General features: G+C 58.1%; 4 protein-coding genes across 4 annotated transcripts; 2 read left to right on the top strand and 2 right to left on the bottom strand.

Moving 5' to 3' along the window:
- Positions 1 to 479: 479 nt before the first annotated feature.
- Positions 480 to 1142, bottom strand: SCHCODRAFT_02695786 (uncharacterized protein; the record flags this gene model as incomplete). The annotated part of the gene is made up of 3 exons (XM_003035614.1): positions 480 to 712; positions 762 to 969; positions 1020 to 1142. 3 exons carry the CDS (start codon positions 1140 to 1142, stop codon positions 480 to 482), a joined length of 564 nt encoding a protein of 187 aa, XP_003035660.1.
- Positions 1143 to 1458: 316 nt separating this feature from the next.
- On the top strand, positions 1459 to 7997 carry SCHCODRAFT_01030056 (uncharacterized protein; the record flags this gene model as incomplete). The annotated part of the gene is made up of 12 exons (XM_003034787.1): positions 1459 to 2075; positions 2124 to 3061; positions 3182 to 3206; positions 3228 to 3240; positions 3477 to 3534; positions 3580 to 3602; positions 4329 to 4359; positions 4411 to 4450; positions 4679 to 5288; positions 5338 to 5771; positions 6005 to 6114; positions 6166 to 7997. The coding sequence occupies 12 exons, from the start codon at positions 1459 to 1461 to the stop codon at positions 7995 to 7997; spliced, it is 4731 nt and encodes a 1576-aa protein (XP_003034833.1).
- A 309-nt stretch (positions 7998 to 8306) lies between these two features.
- Positions 8307 to 11963, top strand: SCHCODRAFT_01167834 (uncharacterized protein; the record flags this gene model as incomplete). Its single annotated transcript, XM_003034788.2, has 11 exons — positions 8307 to 8570; positions 8620 to 8844; positions 8896 to 9270; positions 9319 to 9506; positions 9551 to 9713; positions 9761 to 9909; positions 9962 to 10368; positions 10417 to 10593; positions 10641 to 10776; positions 10824 to 11602; positions 11650 to 11963. 11 exons carry the CDS (start codon positions 8307 to 8309, stop codon positions 11961 to 11963), a joined length of 3177 nt encoding a protein of 1058 aa, XP_003034834.1.
- A 192-nt stretch (positions 11964 to 12155) lies between these two features.
- Positions 12156 to 15397, bottom strand: SCHCODRAFT_02481244 (P-loop containing nucleoside triphosphate hydrolase protein; the record flags this gene model as incomplete). Its single annotated transcript, XM_003035615.2, has 10 exons — positions 12156 to 12191; positions 12242 to 12478; positions 12536 to 12711; positions 12768 to 12833; positions 12887 to 13133; positions 13183 to 13796; positions 13846 to 14266; positions 14316 to 14948; positions 14998 to 15075; positions 15122 to 15397. 10 exons carry the CDS (start codon positions 15395 to 15397, stop codon positions 12156 to 12158), a joined length of 2784 nt encoding a protein of 927 aa, XP_003035661.1.
- Between the last annotated feature and the right edge of the window lie 90 nt (positions 15398 to 15487).

Here is a 15487-nt window from a genome sequence, read left to right as displayed (position 1 = left end):
CACCCTCTACTCGGCCGGTGATACTACGCTTGACACCACCCTCTCCCGCTAATCCTTCTGTGTCCTCAACCTCCAGCAGGGTCTCCGGCCTATCGCTCCCGAAAAGGAAGGTCAAAGCGCGTCCAAACTAGGCAGGTCTTCAGCCAAAGGCCTGGCGGGAAACACGAAGTCCAAGGTGTGTGTCTTCGCCGCATGCCCTCTAGTCTCGCATACTGACTTGTATTTTGTTTCTCTCTGTTAGTCTACTGTGTGGTGGCCGTGGCTTTCCTGTGCGTCGCGCTATCGCTATCCCTTATCACAGGGCAGCCGCCCCATCCTAGGTGCTGTACCTGACCGTCAGGGCCGCGTACCGACCCCGCTTTGTCCTCTACCCCGTACGCTTCGCTGTATGTTGCCTTCCCAATGATAATATGAGGTGTACAAGCATGTGACTGGTGATTTCGAGCGCTGTAGTACTCTCAGCAGGTATGAATATCTAATTACGTCGCCTCCTCGACACCCTCGTCGTCATCTACCCAGCCCAGATAGACCTCTGGCTGGGGATCGCCTCCCTGAGCCACGAAATTCTGCATGTGAACATCCTGCTGTGCGAGTTGGGCATGCAGGGCGTCTTCGGCGGCCCAAGTGAACGGGGGAAGGCTCTCCCAGATATAATCGCCAGGGCAGTGGCGACCACCGCGCGACATGTAAAGGCTCACGAGATCCAGCTTGCCTAGAGGTGCGTTAGCTGCTGATCGCAGGCAGATGCAATACTTACGCACGCTTCAGGTACGTGTAGTCGAGGATGGGATCGCAAGGATCGTCCTCTGGGCGACCGGAAGGCGCGGAGAAGCAAGCTGTATACACACGTCGCTTGAGTTGGTGCCGCAGTTGCTCAATAGCTTCGCAACGTTCATACTCGGATTCATCGTGGCGGCACGAGGCGCGCCAGTCAGAATCGAGTGCCGGCGGCATCGGAAAGAGCAAATCCTGGAATATACGTGAGTCAACCGGGTGGGGAAGCTCAACGGCGCACATACCAAGAGCTGTTGACGGTCCTCGGGCGTGCGCTGAGGTCGCTTATACGGCGGCTGACGCTTGTAATACCAGTAGCAGGTATGTCCATCGGTGTTCGTGGTTTTGTAGGCAAGTCGAGGGGCCATGGCGCGAGTTCGTCCATAGCCGCGGTCCGGCGTTATATCTCTTGCCTTGAAATCAAATGTCGAACCCCCACAAGTTCAACATCGGTCACATGATGATAGTGTGACGCCGATCGCTTTGTTGGTTCACGTGGGTCGCGTTCGGCTCTCATCGCGTCTTGTTCCCAACCATCTCGGTGAGTGCAGCGTCCCATTTCGCTCCTCCTTCTCCTCCTTCCTACCTTTGAGCTGCCTTGCCAAGACTACACGCGATTCTCAGGCCTGGGAAACCGGGGTCGAGGCGCGGCAACTCATTGGATATCTTCGAACACCTTTGAAAATGCGCACCCCCTTGAAGTTTGCTTCCGCGATAGCCCTCCTGACCGCGCAGTTCCAGGGCATGGACCGCGTGCTGCGCTCCGGCGCATCATTCAGCTCATGGGACGGCACCGTGTATCGCGTGAAGGACCCGAACTTCAACTTCCCCGCGCTTGTCCAGAGGAGCGTAGAGGAGGAACGCGAGGAGTGGACAGACGATGAAGACAACGACTACGACCTCATAGAGGGCGAAGACAGCGACGCGGAGGACGTATCCTCGTCCGCCCCTCCCCCTCCCCCACCCCCTATCCCTCCATCGGCGCATCGTAGTGGGCAAAAACATCACGCGAACAAGCGCAGCAAGGCCGTTCGCCAGCGCAAGCGCAAGTTAGCTCAGGAGGCGCTGGACGCGATAGACGCGGATCCCGAAGTCCGGCAGGCGACGCGCCGCAAACATGTGGGCGCCGCGGAACCAATTGCGCGACCCGCCGCGCTGGAACACCTCCCCGTCACCAAGACGGGGTATACGGCCAAGCGCGAGCCTCAGCGGGGGCGGGCGCAGCATCGCACATACAGGCTGGAGGACATGGTGGGGCCGGACTCGATGTACAAGTTCGACTTGGTGCGGTGGGAAGGGCGGTACGTGCGCCGCCATGTATGCTAGGCCCTGGGCTCACCCTTGAGCAGCAAGACCGTGCCGTACGTCACACCCGGTGATGAGCGCGTCTTCATGATCCTTGCGGGGCGTCCGGCGCCCCCGGAGGGCGGCGCAACGGAGGCAAATAGTTACGACGCGGACTTGGACGACCTCGCCGACCTCATCGAGGAAACCGCCCCGCAGCTGTCCCTGACCACCCATCAGCGCCGTCATCGTCGCGGCGTATTCCCCGCCACCGCCCACGGGCATGCCTATGGCGGCGGTCGCAAGGAGCCCATGAACATTGTGGAGAAGCCGGCTAACGTGCCACTCTTTCGCAAGCTGCTACAACATCGCGGGATGAAGCGCATCGCTGGGTACTCCACCGGCGTGGCTACTGGGTGGGCACCTAAGCTGGTCAGGTTCTACCGGCAGTACGGCAAGGCCGTCCGCTCCAGATACCCCCACCTCAAGCGCAACTTCCGCCATGGCGTTTGGGCTGCCCTTACCATCAACTACGGGCCACGCACCATCACGCTCCCTCACCGCGACTTCGCTAACGTTCCTTGGGGCTGGTGCCCCATCACTGCCCTCGGCCGCTACGACCCGCGACGCGGTGGCCACCTCATCATCTGGGAGCTCAAACTCGTTATCGAGTTCCCACCGGGCGCCACGATTATCATCCCCTCCAGCGTGCTCACGCACTCCAACGTGGCGGTCGGGCGTAATGAACGCCGTTATTCGGTTACCCAGTATACGGCTGGGGGGCTCATGCGGTGGGTCGACCAGGGGTTCCGCACGAAGGAGGCCTTCGTGGCTACGCTCAGCCCGCAGGAGCGCCAGCAACAGGAGACGAGGGCGGCGGGGCGGTACCGTGAAGGCCTCGCTATGTTCTCGACGTTGTCGGAGCTGCGCTCGCTGGCTGCACGTAGTGGCACCGCTGATGAAGCCTCTGAATTGTCTGACTTGACTGATCTCGAGGACAGCAGTGCGTCGGACCTCACTGACCTGGAAAATGAGGGTGATATGTAGTCGCGTACTTGCCTGTATGTAGTTATCATTTTATGCGTTTTGTTTGCACCGCGAAGGCCAAACATTGGATATGTAGGCTCTGTCGTCAAGCAAAACACGTAGTGAGCATGTCTTGTATGCAGCGGGTATGGCCATGTAAGTAGACGGAAACTGATGTCGGATATCACGAAGTCCGAACTCGATGCGGACTTTGCCGCCGCATTGCACAAGGCCGCCAGAAGGGTCGTCCATCTCCCTCAGGGTGCACGATATGTAGGTCTTCAATACACCTTTTCATGCTTGTACCCATAGTACATGTACTGTGTTAACTAGGACCCTGAATGTGCGCATAAACACGAAATAATGCAACCCATCTTACCGAAGTTCATCAGTGCCGCATCTCCCAGTTCGACAAAGCAAACCGTGAACATATACTGGCTTGGCAATATAGTGAGCGGAGATATAGCATTGGCTAATTGACTCAAGCCCGTGTAGACTTAAATGCAGTGCGCGACCGTGTGCGTCACGCAGATGTCGAAGTAATGGTCTCACGCATCTCATGCGGGCTTTGATCCTCCTACCATGATCCACTGAAGTCCTGTACAATCCGACCCTGCGTTCAGGGTGGGCATGCTTTTGCTTGCCGTCAGCTACTTGTGACGCTCACTGTGTAGGTGCGACCTTGAGCCCACGAGTACGCTCGTCTACTTCTTGAAGCGAAGTACTTATACGATTCGAGCATAACTCCGTCGCGCGAATCAACTGCTATGCCCACCTGTGTACTTCTCTAGGTTTTCTTCACCTCACAATCACGGAAGATCGACCTTTTGAAGTGGCCCACATCTCCTTACGGTCAGAGAAAACCCGACTCGCTCAAGTTTTCGCAAGCCGTCAAGGATGGTCACATTCAAACGCACGCTACCACCATCAACGCTTACAGGACTCTCGACCTTATCTATATACGAGTAAAAGAACAGTCTTGATCGCCTTACTCGTGCAATTCCAGCATTGGTGAGATTTCTCAAGTTGTCATAGCCCGACTCCGATTGCGTTCTTATTCCTGTCCTTTCGCGCTGACCACCATGCATGCGCAGAGCTCCAAACGTAATGAAAGGTTCAATCTGCGCCCATCGCTATCGACGAAGGTTCAACAGGCTCTGACACGCTCACCCTCGCATACGCTGGCAGTTCTGGCGGCCTTATGGTCGCCCATAACTGTCAAACTTGGGATGTGCACATTGCAGCTCTACTACGAACATCGGGAGTTCATGCAAGGTACGTTGCTGGTACACTTGACGCGTGCACGCTCACCAACCTGCCTACCAGCTCTGCCGCCAGCTCAACGTTGGTTTATCGCCATCTGCAGGTACGTACACGTCCTATTCCTCCCTTATACCCTTGGGCGCTCAACTCGATTATGGCCAGCCGTACGCGCGGGGCAAGAAAGCTTCCGTTCGGGGGGGTCCCCCTTGATCTTCAGTTGGATCTGCTCCCGCTATGGCTGCCTGCTGATATCATGAAGCGGCGGGCGGTGCCGTGGTTGGCCGTAGAGACAAATTTACGGCTGTCTCGCTCCCTTACCCTCTCTTTTCAGGAGAGTGCCCGCGTCTTGCCTCTCACCTGGTCTCCCGCCGCCTCTCGCCCAAATCTCGCCCATGTCGTCTGCGCCGCTGGAACCTCCGCCTTCGCAACGGCCTACGACGTCGTCGCCGACGCCTGGGGCCGCTACGCCCCCCTCCCGGTCGCACCCGGGTCAGCCTCACGAAAAGTCGGCGACCTCATCGACGACGCCGCCGGCGCATCCGCCACCCGCCAACGCCTCACGACCCCCTCTTCCTCGGCGCCAGCCGCAGCCGTCACCACCACCGCCAGGCTCACGACGCAAGAGGAAGCGCAAAAGTCGCGCAAAGCCGAAAAAAGAGCGTAACAGTCGCAAAAACTGGGCGGAGGGCGTGCGCAAGGAAATTCTCCAGAAGTACGTCCCGCTGTACGTCGACGCGCTTGCCCAATCCTGGGAGGCGGCGCAGGCGGTCATCCATGCTGCCTGCGCGGAGTACCACGCGCTGTTCCCCTGGTGGCTATCCGACGACGACGATCCTGACGAGCCGCTGCCGGACTACGACCCCAAGAATCCCCCCGTGATGCCGCCGTTGAGCGCTGAGGAGGAGAAGACGCGGTCAGCGATTTTGACGCAGCGCAACGCCGTGCGTACTTCTTGCCTAATATTCTCGGTGCCGTGCTGACCCCACGCAGGCCATCCATCGCTGGATCCACTGGCGGGCCAAGAAATTGCCTGGCTATCGCCATCGCTACCGCGCTAGCCCGAACAACCCATACGACCGCTTGATGGTCGAGCTCACTGGCTTGAGCGCCAAAGGCGCAAAGAAGGCGCTCCAGCCTATCCAGCAGTACTCCGTCGAGCACCCGGAACTCGTCGCCGCCGCGAACAGCGCGTTCGAAGAAGAGAAGGCTCGGGGCGGCGGCTCTGTCATTATAGACAAGAAAAGCTACACCAAGCGCCCTATCAACTACCTCATGAAGGAGCTGAAGAAGACGTTTGACCCGTTGCCCGCGGATGAGAAGAAGGCTTACGGGGAGCGCGCGCGCGCTTTTGCTAAGGCGGAGAAGGAGCGGTGGGATAACGCCTTCAAGTCGGCGCCAAAGCGCGACCCGAAGTCCATCCTGCAGTGAGTTCACCACCTCCAGCCTCGCACCTGTACTGAGCAGCAACGAACAGAGCTTGGGATTGCTTGGAGGGTTTCCTTGAGCCCATTCTCCGTGGGCTCGTTGCACATATGGACGCCAACGTTCTCGTGCTGGTGGGGGCTCGGAATCCCTTGGAAAACGGAAACCCTCTCGCGCGGCAGTACGTCGAATTCTCCCAGCCTCCTGCGTCTTACTGATGACGGCTTCGGATTAGCTTTACGATTGGGAAGAACAAGATGCACCTTCCCTTCGCCCTTTTCGACGAGCCGAGATTCCAGAAGGACGTGCTCGGATTCTTCGGCGAGTATCTCGATACCGTCTGGTGTAAGTACCCTCGTCTCAATCTTGGTTCGTTCTTGCTCACCTCCTACGCAGCGGATGATGAATGTGCGGCCGCGGCAATGCCACCCGATGATGAGCCCACGGAGCCCGTCGCTGCTGCCGACGAGCATTCTGGACCGCTCGGGTGTACGCGCTTCACCGAGGAGGAGGTGTCGGACAGCTCCAGCGACGATGACTCTGATGACTCCAGCGGGTCATCAACCGACGACGACGACCACAACGACCAGCGCGACACGCCACGGCCACGCAGGAAGCGCATGCGTCGCACTGCCGCCGCCGGGTCGTCCAGCAACAAGCACGTGCTCGCCCCGCCGTCAATGACGAGTGCGACGTTCGACCCTCAACGTGCTTACCGAACGTTCGCGGACGACAACGCGCCTCCTACGGAGCAAGGGCATGCCCGCTACGCTTGGGAGCTCGAGAAGTTCACTCGTACCATCCGAGCAATGTCCTGGCAGGGCGAGTCGCAGAGGCGCCAGTACGAGCAGCTGCTCCTGGAGTGGAAGGATCGACACTACGTCGATGTGAGCAGCGGCGTATTCTACGGCCTGCTAGATGCGCCTCAATCGAGCGCTCGCAACGCTTCCGGGAGCGGCGGCTCGAGCGTGGGCGACCATGCCGAAGCCCGTCCGGGCCTTTCAACGTCGCAGCCTTTCGACATGGAGCGCTCGCAGCAGACTTTCACGGACGACAATCCGCCGCCGATTGAATTGGGCGCAGCGCGCTTCGCCTGGGAGCTGGAGAAGTTCGACCGCAGCATCGTTCGCCTTTCGTGGAAGGGTCCTCAGGAGAAGCAACGCTACGAGCAGCTCATGCAGTCGTGGCGTGCAACTCACTACGTCGATACCGCTACAGGTCTCTACGTGGCACAAGCAACTCCTATCGCGCCGCACCACTCCCCGTCAGACTCGCCATTGCCTCGTACTGCTTTGCCGCTAGCACCTCGTCCCGCGTCTCCGTCAATGGCGCAGACGTCATCGCACCGCGCGACACCAGTGCCTCCTGAGCAGCAGTCACAGCCCTCGCCTGTTCAGTCGACCCCTCCCCGTCCCGCCGTCTTCTCGCCCGCGCAGGCACCACCGCGTCTTGCAACGCCCTCGCCCCACGACTCGCAGGCGCAGCTGTCGCGTGCTCAGTCGTTGACTCTGTCTCGTCCCGCATCCCCTTCATCCGCGCATTCAGCATCCCGTCCCACGGCGTCGACGCTTTCCACACCGCCACCTCGACCTTCCACTTCACCGATGGCGTCACCCCTTCTTCCCAAGCCCGCTTCATCACTCGCTGTCCCTGCCAGTGCGTTGAATAAGCCTCAGGCTGCGTGGTTCGTGGACGCCTGGCGCTATATCGCCCAGGACTTCGGCACGGCTTGGGGGACGCTTCTGTCCCGTTACGCTCAATGGGAAGAGGTGAACGGGTACACCAACGCGCGGAAGCCACTTCCAATGTTGAACAGGCGTCCAAAGGAGGTAGCGACGTGGATTGCGAATGCGCGATGGACGCGGGGAAACAGCGGCGAGCCGAATCCCAAGGATCGTAGCTTTGCGCGGCGCATACTCCGTGGCTGGTGGGCTTGGTACCGGTGTCTCATGCCCAGTTGGAGACAGGCTACGCAGGAGGGCGACGTTCTGGAGCCACTCCAGGACAACGTCGCACAATTCGATATGGGCAAGCTGGAGACTACCGGGATCAATGGTGTGTATAATCTGATTGTTCTCTTGAAGTGGGTGAAGGAGGGCGTGGACAGTCCTGTCGCGGGCAGTGACTCTATCATCCACCCCGAGCTGGATCAGGAGTGGCAATTGGCGGTGCGCGATTTGTCTGGTATGCTGGATAGGATGTATGTAAAGAAGAAGGCCCAGTATTAGTACTTTAATACGACGCACGATCTATCGTACTACTGCCAGAAATAAAACAATGCCGCGGACTAAAGGGGGAATACGCGTGAACAACCGCAAACAAACGGCACAGCCTCACTCAACAAACCTCGTCCGCTACCTCCTCGTCGACATCGCAAATCCTTGTCCATATCACTCGTTACCCTTTCACTCGCTTACAACACAGTCTTTCTGCATTCCATGAGCAACCGAGGGTCCAGTAGCCGGTCCAGGCGTGCGCGCGGCAATGGGCTATATTCCGGATCGTATTCGCATAGAGCGAGCGCGTTGTCGCCATCCATGGCTGAGGCTACCTTCCGGGGTACCAATTTCGCCGCAGGAGGCCTTGCTCATCACCACAACGTCGTCGTTCCCGTTCCAAAGCGCCGGCGCATTCACTCCAACGACGAGCTTTCGCGCTGGGAGCCGACAGTTGCTGCCCCATCCACGGACCCCTTTGAGGACTACATTCCGATGTTCTTCATGGGGGAAGGTGTCAGCTGCGAAGACCAAGTCATTGATTTGGTCGATGAGCGGTCGGGCAAACGTAAGAGATACGCGTCGGTGAGTTCCTAAACACTAGGCACATTCGAGTTACTCATGCGCAATCTAGGACGATCCAATGAGCTGTTGGCGCCCTCACGCAGCCGAATTTCTTCACGAACTCTTGCGCCACGAAGCTCTCGGCAACGACCATCACCACCCTCAGTGCACGACCTGCGCCCGCCCGCTGTCCAATGACGCGTCGTTGTACAAATGTGAAGACTGTGGCACCTTCCTCCTCTGCCAGGAGTGCTGCTTGGAACGACACCATGCACTCCCACTGCATCGCGTCATGGTGCGTTGCTCTCGCCACATTGAAGTCTGTCATGATCTCACGCTGAAGCAGCGCTGGACGGGCGACTTTTGGGATAAGCATACGTCTCTTACAGAGTTGGGCTTGGTGTATCAAGTGGGGCACGGAGGACACGCGTGCCCCGCACCTCAAAGCACGGTGTACTCGATGACCGTCATCGCTCCCACCCACATCTGCCGTCTTAAGATTCGATACTGCGCGTGTTCGCGGGGCGATCGCGCAACTCATGTCCAGCAACTACTCCGGGAAGGGTGGTACCCTGCCACTGTCATCGAGCCCGCTACCTGCGCCACGTTCACCGCCCTCGATCACTTCGCGCTGCTCACCACGGTCGCTACGACGAATGTACGCGACTTCATCTCGTCGCTGCAGCTCTCAGGGAATGCGCTGCGCATGATACCGCTTGCAGTGAGTCGTACCTTGAGCTTTCTATGCACTGTACTGAATCACTTGCAGGAATGCTATCGCGCCTTCGGTGGGATGTCGCGCCAATGGACCTTCCTACATCGCATGAAACGAGCAGGTCGCGCTCATGATGAGCGAGGAATCGCGGGAACCAGGCCAGGCGAGGCTGTGGTTCGGTGCTGGGCTTGCCCTCAGGACGGGGTGAACATGCCCGTTGGTTGGCGCAACGACGATCTGCAGTACGTATCTTGCCGAAGTTTATGGCCAAGCTAATCGCTCGCAGATATGTCCACAGCCTATTCCTCTCCATGGACGCCAACTTCCGCCTGAAGAACCGCTTCCGGAAGAACGCCCGACCCGACGCTCCTCTAGGTGGCGGATCGGGTTGCTTCGTCGAGTCGCCGCTGTACAAGGAGCACCTCCGAGGGTACGTCAATGAGGAGGATGTAGGTTATTCACTCGTTCTGCTGTGCAGTTTACTGACACTCCCTAGGTGAGCTCTTGTATATCCTTCGCAGCACTCATGGAGAAGGATACGAAGAACACGGTCGGCTGCCGCGTGTCCGGATGCGGCGCCTGCTCGTGCACACGCCACGAGACGCTACGCCCTAATGGGCTGGGTGACTTACAGAAAGGAGAACGGTGCGTACTCCTCCTTACATGCTCATTGACGTACAATGCTCACGTTCTTCAGATACGCCAACATGGACTTCATCTTTTGGTCTGCCATCAAGAATGAGAACGTCGCCAAGGTCCTGCTCACATACGACATCGGTTGCCAGTGGAAGAAGACGCTATGGGATCGCCTCAACAAACTTCCCCCGCTCCTTCAGCCTCACACGGACGATGGCCGGCCGTGCCTCGACATTGAGGTTCGGCTCCCTGTCTGGCACGGCAACGTGCACGACATCGCCTGCCGCAGTGCGAACTCCGTACGCTATGCGCGCGGAGCGGGGAAACCAGACGGCGAAGGCCCGGAGCGCATCTGGGCCTCAATGAACACCCTGGCTACGGCGACGAAGGAGATGGGCGAGGGTGTGCGTGATGGGGTAATCGAGGGATGGTCGGCGCATCACAACTTGCAGAAGAACGTCGGGCAGCGTGAGTCCCGTCCCTTTGATGCCTCTCGTCTACTCAGGCTCTTCACAGGGGTTGGGCTCGAACGCCGGCTTCAGCTCGCTTCTGTGCAAAGCCAGCAGCGTAAGGAGGAGCTGAAAGACATCGAGGACGCGCTCGACACCCCCACGTTGTCTGCGTGGCGCAAGATGTTTGATGACTACGAGGGCAATGATCAACTCCCCAATCCGTTCCTACCTCACGTATCGGGTGAGTCCTTTGCTGCTGTGAGCCCGTACCTACTAACCCTACTACAGATGAACCCTCCGAACAACGTGTGCGCGCGCAGCTTGTACGCGACGAGGCTGATGATGTACGAATGGGCCGAACCCCGGTGCGCGCGACCGCAAAAGCCACGTTCATTGTCCTCGGCCTTCAATTGGAAGAGTCACAGTACGTTTGCGTATCCCTATCTTATCACGTTGCTCATGAGGCTATAGGTCCCATATCGCAGCAATGGCTCAAGACATCTCCATTGCCGCTCTCGACCGTGACCGTCAAGTCCAAGAGCAACGAATTGCATGGTTCAAGCGACTTGCTCGCTACCGGGCGCTTCAAGAGCATTTCATGCCAGCCGCAGCTGCCAAGGCCCTTGCAGATGAGCAGTCGCGGAACTCGGACGCGCTTCCCCCAGAAGCGGAGCATGTCAAGTTATGGCTCCCGTCAGACCTGACCCGCCAGGAGCGCGAGGAGGGCTGTGTAGAGGGGCTTGGGGAGGTCGAGGTACGCCTCCATGTGGCGCAGTGTACTGATGCCTTGAAGGACACCCGCAGCCGGCTACATGCACGGCGCTTCCTCGTCAACGAGCGCAACGCACATGGCTACGGCCAGCGAGACTCGACCCGCTCGCGAAATGTCATTGCTCGGCTTGATGACCGGATCGCACGACTGGCGAACAAATATCGTTCGGCGCGCTCTGCACTCCTTCGGCTCTCGTCAGCGGACGCCTATCCCGCCTTCCGTGAACTCAAAGACAATGATCTCGTAATCGACGACGACCGCGAGGCTGATGGCGCAAGCACAGAGCGTCTCAATGCACAAGGCCAACGAAGCAGCCGTGTAGTCGGCACGGCGCGCAAGACTGACAGCACTGCGCTGTCGGCTCGTGACCGAGCCATTGCTGTCGTGCGGGGTGCCGATTCGCGGCGCAACCTCACTTCCTGGATTTGGACTGCGCTTGGGGGGCCGGAGGAGGACACTGAGGCGCAGGTACACGACGGTACGTGTGTTAACCACTTACTTCATCATCATTCTAACTATTTGCAGCTGTACGGGTTGAATGGGCGAAGGCCCGCGCGCGCTCCGAGCGATGGACTGAAGAGGTCAACATACTCAAGGAGGAGATGCGCCGCGTCCTTCGCTTCCTCCAGTGGCGTGCTGATTGGTGGGACCACCGTGCCCTCTTCGAGGCAGCTCTTGACCCAGCAGGTCGTGCGGGCGTGCGCGCATATGCGTTACGTCAGGCCTACCTTGCGCGCCGCTTGCGAGCCAGCTTTCACGTGACATGGTCGTCTGGCTCAGGCAAGACAGCGCTACTGGAGGGTGGGATCAGCGACGACGAGTGTTCTTCCAATACATAGTTTAAGCCTCATAGTCTGCAGTAGCATAGCATGATCCCTGTGTACATACTATTGTCCAATCTGATGTCACTGAACTCAAACTGAACTCAGCTAGGCTCTGGTTCGGCTCAGCCTACCCAGTCTGAAGAAATCAAATGAGCTACACTGAACGGCAGCCAACCTAGGCAGAGCAGCCCGGATTGGCTCAGCTGACTATACCTGGCGGGCAGTGGCAGTAGCCTCCAGCGGCTAGAGCCGGGCGAAATAAATGGGGACCCTGCGGCTAGTGCCAGGGGCACATGCCTTGTGGCCCCTGCTACTGGTGCTTCGTCCTCCGTGACACGATGCGAATGGTACAAAGCGCATTCAATATTACCGACTACGGGGATCGGCATACAACTCCTGACATGACGAAGGAGGTCATGCTCCTTGCCGCCCTGCTTGAGCAAGAGAAGCTCCAGTCGTACGTTGCCGATCGTCCAGGAAACCGCCAAGTCGAACCCGTGCGCGACTTGCTGAAAGTCGGAGCAGCATACCTGGACACAGCCAATGCGTATCAGAACTTTCGTGCCGACAACAGATCGGCGACGAACCTTGGTCCTGTGGAGCAGCAACCGGTTGAGAAGGACGACGAAGACGTTGCGGTTGAGGGTCAGGGTGATGATGTAGTCGACGATGGTGTCGCAGAGGTTGAAGAGCGGGAGGACTATACTGATATTCAGGCGGCAGGTCCATCGTTCGAGGATGTTGTAGACGATGACGAGGAGTTCTGCGAATTTGCGCAGACGATCTTAGCGCACAGCATGATGATGGCGGACGACATACTTACCTCGGGCACTGATATTGTATCCATTGACGAGTAATTGGTGTTTGCAGCGGGATCAGTAAGACCTTCAGCAATTCGGTGGTGAGCATATCAGGTACACGCGAGCAGAAAGACAGACCTTCAGCGCCGGAAAGATTGCTACTACGGCCGTGCTTCCAGATTGCTTCATCTACGATGCGATCTAATATGAGTGAGTCATGGTACGCATCTGAGCCAGGCCCGTAGAAGCGTCGCGTGTTACGAGCAAGGAGGTGCCAGTCGGCGGCGTAGTCGGTAAGCGTGGCGTACTCGCGCTTGGTCTCCTTCTGCTTGATGGTCGAGATGGCCACAGGAGTGGTGCACGTTGTGTAGTATGCAGCAGTCGTCTACGAGCAGGATAAGTCCTCTTGTGCACCGTCAATATGAAGTACATACCCCAGTCCTTCGAGGTAGCGCTCGGAAGCGCTTCGCTATGACATGGCCGGCTGGCTCTTCGTGTGTTTCGATGTCACGACGACATGAGGCGAAGACGTCCTGGTACGCCTTATATGCAGCGATTGACTTGGCAGTGCCTCGATGGCGCTTCGGCGGGGGCTCAATCGACGGGATAGCACTTGGATCAGTCGAACCGGCCACGATCTCTGCTGAAAGTGTCGATGTAGAAGCCACGCCAGTCGTTGGCTCGGGGACGACCTGAAAGCGCCGCCGCTCAGATAGAACAGCGTCGACGAGGCGGGTGCCATAACGCGCAGACCAGTGCCATCGAAATCTCTTGTCGAAATCGGCAAGACTATCGAAAGAGGTTGCCGCACCCGAGATGGTTGAGACGAGGGTGTCCGACAGGAGGTATGAGCCGCTTAGGAAGTGGTTTGAGGGATAGTCGGCTCTATACCAGTCTTCACGGACCGCTTCCTCGACTTCTTCGGGCGCACGCTGGCGCCTGCCCCGCTGTAGCTGGCGAGGGTCATCAAGTGCCACGATGTCTGTAGGGATGGGATCACAGTTATCGCAGCACCGGATAGATGGCGGTGGTGAAGTAATGAGTTGATCTACATAGATGGGTCAGTACTGAGAATACACCTTCGGGCTTTGACATACGTTTCGTCGCGTTCTCGAAGAACTCGTCCCAGACTGCGCGGCGACAGCCTTTCGTTCCAATGTACTTCGTGAGAAATTGCCCGTCACGGGTGGCACAGTTCTTCTTGCGAGGTCCTTTTCGGCTGGAGGCAGAAGGCAGAGCAACGTCGTAGTCGGTGCTGGTCTCAACTCGTACACCTTCGGTTACATCCGTGTCCTGCACACCGAGTCCGGCTTCAGTATCTACTCGTGCTGCAACAGCCTCAGGCAGCGGCGCAAGACCCTTCTCGCAGAGCTTGTAAACCGCCTTCGAAATGTATAGTATACAAATCCCGATTTCGAGCGGGTTCCTAACGCAGCGACCGTACTTCTGCACAAGGGAGTTGAACGTTAAAGGCTTCTTCCAGATGCCGACACGCTGGATGTTACGAAGGTCGATGCCCTGGTAAGCCATCAGTGGCGAGCGATGCGTGCATGGACAAGAGGCTCACCCAGCTTAGAACATCAGTGCATGCGCAGATGCGAATCTCGCCAGCACGAAGCTTCTGCAGGACAATGTCCTTGCGGCCATCCTCGATGTGGCGGTGGTAGAACTCGACGGCCGTCTTCGGGATCCCAACAGGCAGGTGCCGACGGAGGAAGTCTTGCATGTCCTCGACTTCTAGACGGCTGCTGGCGTAGATGAGAGTCATAGGGATGTCCTCCGCGCATGTCGCGTTATCTGGGATAAGGGTGACGAGGTCGGCGAAGCTGCTGTCTGGATGCTGTAGTTGGTGGACCGAGAGTGTGATGTTGGGCTTGCTGTTCGAGAAGAGGATGCGATCGCAATCCGGCGGTAGATTGAGGGTCGCGCAGATGTCGTCCAGCACCTCGGTAGGTAGCGTTGCTGATGTGCATACAATGGGAGTGCCTTTGGGGAGTAGACCCCGCAGGGTACCCAGTCGACGATAGTCTGGACGGAAGTCGTCGGTCCCCCACTCCGATATCGCATGTGCTTCGTCAATGACAAGCTGCATGATGTTGTTACGGAACGTGGGGGACATGAGGACGGTGCGCTGAAAGTCCGGGGAGAGCGCAAGCTCCGGGGAAGCGAGCACGACTCTGTAGTCGCCTGCTGCACATTTCTGGCCACTTGTTCAGTAGAGCGAGACATGGAAGTCAAGTGGCACGCACCTTGAAGATGTTCCCATCCTTCATCCGCTTCGCCGAAAGAGCTATGGCGGGTACCCCGCGGGCGGTGAGGTCGTCCGCCTGAGGAAGATCAGCTCAGTCGCGCCACCCTTAACAAGCCACGCACCTGAGATTCCATGAGCGCTATGAGCGGGCTCACTACCAGGACAATCTTCTGGTCATCGGGTCTCGTGTTCCCTACGAACCAGTGGTAGAACAACGCGTAGAAGAACGCGATCGTCTTGCCGCCGCCGGTGGGTACGTTCAGCACGGTTGACCGCCCTTGAAGCGAATTCTGACCGGTCTGTCGCTGAAATGAATAGACAGAGGATATATTGAAGGTCTGGCATAGGGTTTGTTCGAGTAATTCAATGCGGGGAGCGTTCAAGGGGACGGGCGACATGGATGCGGCTCCTAGCAGGTGCGGAGCTCAACCGAAATTTCACTAAGTCGCATAAAAGCGTGGGAATATTTTCTCATACGCCAACGGATG

This window comes from Schizophyllum commune (assembly GCF_000143185.2).
Source record: "Schizophyllum commune H4-8 unplaced genomic scaffold SCHCOscaffold_1, whole genome shotgun sequence".
Lineage (NCBI taxonomy): Eukaryota > Fungi > Basidiomycota > Agaricomycetes > Agaricales > Schizophyllaceae > Schizophyllum > Schizophyllum commune.
This window is presented reverse-complemented; position numbering and strand designations above follow the sequence as displayed.